Raw genomic sequence first — 6,898 nt, 5'->3', positions numbered from 1 at the left:
TAACGGGCATATTTTAAACTAAGATTATATCATTCAGGAATTTTTCCATATGAATTTACTAATCCTTAGCTTTCACGTTAGATGGCGCCAGCGACAGTTCCTTTTTTGCTATACTAGCCTGGTCATGTTGGATGATGCAGCGACATCTAACGGGCATATTTTAAACTAAGATTATATCATTGAGGAATTTTTCCATATGTAATTTACTAATCCTTAGGTTTTACGTCAGATGGCGCCAGTGACAGATCCTTTTCTGCTATACTAGCCTGGTCATATTGGATGATGCAGTGACATCTAACGGGCATATTTTAAACTAAGAGATATTATTCGGGAATTTTATCGATATGTAATTTACTTTTCTTCAGTTTACAAAACATATTGTGTAGGTCACATTTTCCTTTCTTTTATTTTAACTCTACAATACTCTTTGGTTAACGCTGTAAAAAAATATACTTACAATTAATCTAATATTATTTCTTTTGGTTTTTTATCGATTTGAAATTTTATAATCTTGAATTTAGAAGATTGATCCAATTTTCCCTCTTTGTACTATTCTGACAATACTAAGTAAATGATGCCATGAAATGTTTTGTTTACACATTAATCTGAGATTATTTTTTTCCGGGATTTTATCGATATGTAATCTTATAATGTTCAATATTTATGGTAGACGAAACTATTCCTATTTTCCGTTAATATATACTAATTTAATAATTCTTATTTTATGACTGTGAAAAATGTAATGCTTACATTTTAGTCTGAGATTATTTCTTTCGAGTATCTTATCCATATATAATTTTCTAATCTTCTCTGTTCAGTGTAAATAGCTCCAGTCCATCCCTTGTTACTTATTTAATAATACTAACTTGGCGGTGTGGAAAATGTATTGTGCATGTTTTGCATTACTGATTTCGAGTTACTAATACTTAGCTTTCATGGCAGATGGCGCCTGTAGCGTTGTATTTTAGTAATTTTTAATTCTGTAATCTTGAGTTTCACTGGTAGATGGCGTAGGTTACATTTTGATTAGTCTTCAATTTTCACGATAGATGGCGCATATTCTATTTAACTCAATGTATTACACAGTGAAATGTTTGCATACGTATTGGGCTTAGTATATTTCTTTTGGGAATCTTATCGAATTGTGTTTTTGTAATCTTCAAATCTCAATGTAGATGGTACCAGAAGTATTTTTCTTCCTTGTATACTATTTTGACAATACTGATAGTGTGATTCTGAGAAATATAGTACGTATAATTTTATCTGATATTATTTCATTCCTGAATTGTATTGATATGTAATTTAGTAGTTTTCAGTTCTCATGATATATGACCTAAACCACATTTTCCTTTTTTGTATACTAACCTGACATACTCAATGTATAACGCAGTGAAATGTAAAGCATACATATTAATCTGTGATTATTTCTTTTGGGAATTTTATGGATTTATTATTTTGTAATCTTTGGTTTCTTCGGTAGATGGTATTGGTTACACATTTCTCTCGTGTATAGTAATCTTACAATTGTAATTGCTTTGACGGTAGGAAATGTAATTCCAACATTGTAAAGTGGCTTTCTTTCTTTCCGGAATTATATTTATATGAATTCTGCTAATCTTCCATTTCTGTGGTAGATGACACTTTTGTGAAGGATCAGCACTTTCAGAATTTATATCTATTCGTAATCTACTAATTCTCATCTTTCATGGCAGATGGCGCCTGTAGCGTTGTATTTTAGTAATTTTTAATACTGTAATCTTGAGTTTCCCTGGTAGATGGCGCCAGTTAGATTTTTATTAATCTTCAATTTTCACGGTAAATAGCGTATATCACATTTTCTTTCCTTGGTGCTAACCTGAATACTCAATGTGTTACACAGTGAAATGTTTGCATACGTATTAGGCTTAGTATATTTCTTTTAGGAATTTTATCTGATTGTAATTTTGTAATCTTCAAATCTCAATGTAAATGGTATCAGAAGTATTTTTCTTCTTTGTATACTATTCTGACAATATTGATTGTAGGATGCTGAGAAATGTAGTACATATGATATTTTCGGATATTATTTCCTGAATAGTTCCTGAATTGTATTGATATGTAATTTAGTAGTTTTCAGTTCTCATGATATATGACCTAGATCACATTTTCCTCCTTTGTATACTAACCTGACAACATTCAATGTATAGCGCAGTAAAATATAAAGCATACATATTACTCCGTGATTATTTCTTTTGGGAATTTTATCGATTTATTATTTTGTAATTTTCAGTTTCTTCGGTAGGTGGCGCCGGTTACATATCTTTACCGTGTATAGTAACCTTACAATTGTGGTAGATGGCGCTATTCCTAAGGATTAGGATTTATAGTCTTAATTTCCTGATTCTCATCTTTCCCAGCAGATGGCGCTTTTAGTGTCATATTTTATTAATTTTTAATTTTGTAATTTTGAATTTCCCTGGTAGATGGCGCCGGTTACATTTTTATTAGTCTTCAATTTTCACGATAGATGGCAGCAGTCATATTTTTGACTAGTTATACTAACCTGACAGTACTAATTATGTCAAGCCGGGAAATGTAATGCGTACATTTTAATCTGAGATTATTTAGTCTGCACGGTTTATTATTCGAGTTCCTAAAATTTAACGTACTCATTAATTTTAGACAAATAATTATTCTTTTTGCTCAATTTTTTTTCTTAATATAAGATCATCGATCATGTATTTTATTTATCGTTTTTTTAAACCATCTATCTGTCTATATTTCGTGTGTAATATGAAATGATTGAAAAAGTATATATAAAAAGTCATTGGAATTTATAAAATTTGATAGCAGTTAATAAATATATTGAAAATAAAAAGTGTTCGCTGATTTAAATAGATTTCAAACATGTTCCAAGACGTGACAAGCACTTTTGCAATTAAATTGTATTCTTTAATGGACATCGTCAACTTTTTACCATACCCATTGAATATTTGGGATAAGAGGATTATAACTGAAGACTTTACTGGAAACAATAATAGGACTAAAAATATAGATATTCTGCTAGGATATTTCATTTTACTTTGGGTAGCTCTTTATCTTGTCTATGAAAAATGTCTGAATGTAAGTTGCATTTATTATAATTTTATATTTTATATCTTATATGTTATTATTGTCTTTATCAATTATCACTTTTTTTTATTACAGTCACTACTTCGTCGTATGCGTATTCCATTGACACAAAGATATAGAATAATTGAAGCAGTATGGAATTGTGGATTTTGCTTTGGTAGCATTTGCTATGTCATGTCTATGCCTAACGAGAATTTAAATTTTTCTTCTCATGGATTTAATATAACGCATAAGGAATTGGCAATTGCTTTGCACAAAAGTTTCTTTTTCCATCGTGCCGGTGTTGCGATTATTTGTCATAGTACTTGGATTCGAGGCTTGGCAAATTTATTATTTGCATCTTTCATTTTAAATATGCTTTATCAAAAGTAATTGATTCAAAAATAATCTTATATCTTTTATAATTTTATGTTAAAAATATATTCTAAACTTTTATTTTTCTAGGTGGTGTGTGATAGAGAATGCCTTTCTATTTTATAGAGCTCTTGATATAATATTAATAGATATTTGCAGGATTCTTTTATGTACTACTCAAGTTAGTGGTAAAGCTGGGAAAGTATTCGCTAAAATATTATTCTCGTTTCACTGTCTCAATTGGTTGGTACAAAAGATATTTTTATATATATTCCCAAAGAGAATGATTACCTGAACGAATTTATAAATATTTTATGAACCAGGGTTTATCTTTACGTATTTTTTGTACCTAAACTGATGTGGCCAGAAAAAGTGAATCATATGAAAGTGGATCTTGCTTTATGGTTATGGTTTGTTGCAGAATGTTTGGATTCGGTAAAGATTTTTATTATATATTAGGATTAAGCAAAAATTAATTTCATATGGTCAATTGGCATATGAATCCTCATAATAAAAATACTTATTGATTTTTATTATTTTTCTAATGCGATAATCTAGAAGAGTTTGTAATAATTTAGATATGGTTAAGACTTTGTGGATGCGGTAAAACAGCTCATTGGCTTGAAATTTGCCTTTTTCCACCACCTTCTCAAGAAGCTATTGAACTTGCTAATATACAAAGGAGGCATATAAATTCTTTAAAGAAATCAGTTAACACTAAATCACCAAAGAAAAAAGAATTCTGGCAAGCATTATTATGTAGGTTTCTTCGAAATTTGATTATATAATGATTATTTTAATTCAAGCGAATGTTTATTATATATAATTTTTACAAAAAGGTGCAATGGTGATTAAGAAGAAGATCAATAGGATACGAAATGCAAAAGAAACGAACTCTCAATGCCAGAGTAATCTCGAACTCATATCCGACGCAAAAGACACGGAAATTGTGGAGGAAATAAATTAAAATAATTATGACATATATTACATGTTTTTCCATGTAACATTGGTTTGTGTTTAAGATGTATATTTCTTAAATTTTTTGTTTATTTTTGTTGTCGTTTATAAATATATATGTAATAGTGTTTGGTTGATAAATTAAAATTACATATATATATATATATATATATATATATATATATATACATACATACATACATACATATACATATACATATACATATACATATACATATATAGAAATATTTGCAAAAGATTTATGAACAGATGTTAAATAAAGTGAATAGTGTACGTTAAAATGAATTCACAATACCACGATTTTTCTTTTTTACAAAAATCAAGTTTATTCGACAATTTTATCGATATATACCTGTTATGTAGAAAGTTTCATCATCGTTTATATGATCATAATTAAACGGAGCATCTAGCCAATTGCTGTTATCATGCATTATTTTATTTAAAAGTGAAGTAAGCAGTTTGCTAGATGCTCCAGTAATGTTACAAATAATCATGAGGCTTGTTTTATCAGGGCAGGTATTTAAAAATACTATTTTATAACGTTGTCTCGTTAATTATGAATTGAATTTAAAACATTTAATAATTGCCAGTAAATGCTATTACAGGAGTAACATGAATCAGTTCGTCAAACATTTAATAAATTTTTTGATGATGATGTCTTATCCAATTGCATCAAAAGTTTACACAAATAAAAAATTTTTTCATATTTATCTGTCCGACATGCTTTGTATGCTACAGAAATAACAATTTTTTAATGCAATTCTACGGATTCGATGCAGATTATATTCCGAGCTTGCTTTTGTTGCAACGAGATATAAATATGGATGATAAATAATGATATTTATGCAAAAGTAGGCTTGATTCGATTTATCAGACACAAAGAACTGTGGAATATTATGGGGCTTGAAAATAAACTTGTATTTACTATAATAATGAACAATTGATGTGTGTATACCATGAGCAGGTTACGTTACAGCGCATCTGATGGAACAATTTGCATCTCTTTGCTGTTTTAAAACATAAACGGTGATATCCTTAGTATACAGAAATTTCGTGAAAACAAAAAGTCCTTGCTTCAACGAAAATATAATTGAAGATACATAGAGATTAGATTTATATCACTTGAACTTACGCATCGAAGAGGAAGCTACTTATTATTTATTTCACCATTTAGAGTTTCTCTCTAACTGCTCTAGTACGCCTAGATTAATAGATTATTATTTTTTATTTATTTTATTAGCAACAAAAATATAGAAATTTAAAATATAACAGAATGGACGATCAAGAGGATATGTAAGAAGACCATATACTTTTAATCATGTAATACATCTTAAAACTTTAAAATATAACGTACGTAGGTAATATTTTAAAACTTATCGGTTGTTTATTACAATAAGTGATTTCACTTTCTAATTCAATCGATTTGTTAAAAATTATGAGCGTAAGTATATTTTACAAGACATAACGTGTTTCTCAAAACGTTTCGGTAAAATTTATTTTATGACAGTTTTTTTTTCTCTTTTTTTTCTGTTTTTCTTTTAGACAGACTGCGCTAAAAGATATATTAAATATTACTTGCTTACTAAAATTACAATGTCCTTTCGTAAGAAAGGTTTCTATAAAGGTGGCTCAGTCAAGTATCATTTAATACAAGGAAAAAGTTGTAAGTAAAAATGCTTATTATATCTTTTCTAATCTATAGAAAGCAGATAGAAAATTAATGTTAATGAAAATGCAATAGGAAAACGTACATTATTTGTAGTTAACGAACGAATATATCTGCCATGCGCTACGCGTAACCTGATAGATCCCTGCAACATTTGGAAATGATTGAAATGATGAAGATGTTTTTATTGAAATTTGTACGAAACTCGCTGAATAAGGCGCTTTCATAAATGATGACACTCACATATACAACACCTTTATAAAATTCCTTTCTCTATCGAAACAAATACATATATCCTTTTTGTAAATCAAGACAACGTCAGTTTATCGTATAAGTTTAATCGAGTTTATAGACACACTCACAAAATATCTTGCTATATTATTTTATCGAGTGAGTAATGGTTATTTATATATATATTTATGTATATTGTTAGATGCAACTTACATTAAATAACTATCACTGTACTTACTTCCATAACATGTAATCTTGTTCATAATAATCAATGTTTTTTTTTCCTTTTTCTTTTTCTTTGTTACATACACACTCATATGCTTTCACGCTCTCATATCTAAAAATTAAATTTCTCCGAAACTTATATAAATCCAGCCCTAATACGACAAGTAAAATGAAATTAGTCCTTTCAATATGTTGTAATTTGTAATTTCGCATTTTAAATTAAATTTTTCATTTATTTAAATTATAAAGACAATTTAATAGTTATAAAAAACGGCTCTTTAACTTCTGTTCATGTATGTCTGTAATTAAATTCTTCAGTGTTTTATGCAATGA

General features: G+C 28.5%; 1 protein-coding gene across 3 annotated transcripts in view; it reads left to right on the top strand.

The window, feature by feature from the left end:
• The window catches only part of LOC122628421, a 5,114-nt gene extending 386 nt beyond the window's left edge, over nt 1-4,728 (top strand). Inside the window, exons 2-8 of one of the 3 annotated variants that reach the window (XM_043810711.1) lie at nt 1,923-2,040; nt 2,878-3,102; nt 3,187-3,479; nt 3,556-3,708; nt 3,789-3,900; nt 4,044-4,224; nt 4,305-4,728. In XM_043810711.1, coding sequence (XP_043666646.1) covers nt 1,969-2,040; nt 2,878-3,102; nt 3,187-3,479; nt 3,556-3,708; nt 3,789-3,900; nt 4,044-4,224; nt 4,305-4,432 — 1,164 coding nt within the window. In that variant the 5' untranslated portion in view covers nt 1,923-1,968 and the 3' untranslated portion in view covers nt 4,433-4,728. Of the gene's footprint in view, nt 1-1,160; nt 1,248-1,692; nt 2,041-2,877; nt 3,103-3,186; nt 3,480-3,555; nt 3,709-3,788; nt 3,901-4,043; nt 4,225-4,304 lie in introns of those variants that run through there. The other 2 variants (XM_043810712.1, XM_043810710.1) reach the window with 2 other exon arrangements.
• The last annotated feature ends 2,170 nt before the right edge of the window (nt 4,729-6,898 follow it).

Source organism: Vespula pensylvanica, chromosome 4 (genome assembly GCF_014466175.1).
Source record: "Vespula pensylvanica isolate Volc-1 chromosome 4, ASM1446617v1, whole genome shotgun sequence".
NCBI lineage: Eukaryota > Metazoa > Arthropoda > Insecta > Hymenoptera > Vespidae > Vespula > Vespula pensylvanica.
This window is presented reverse-complemented; position numbering and strand designations above follow the sequence as displayed.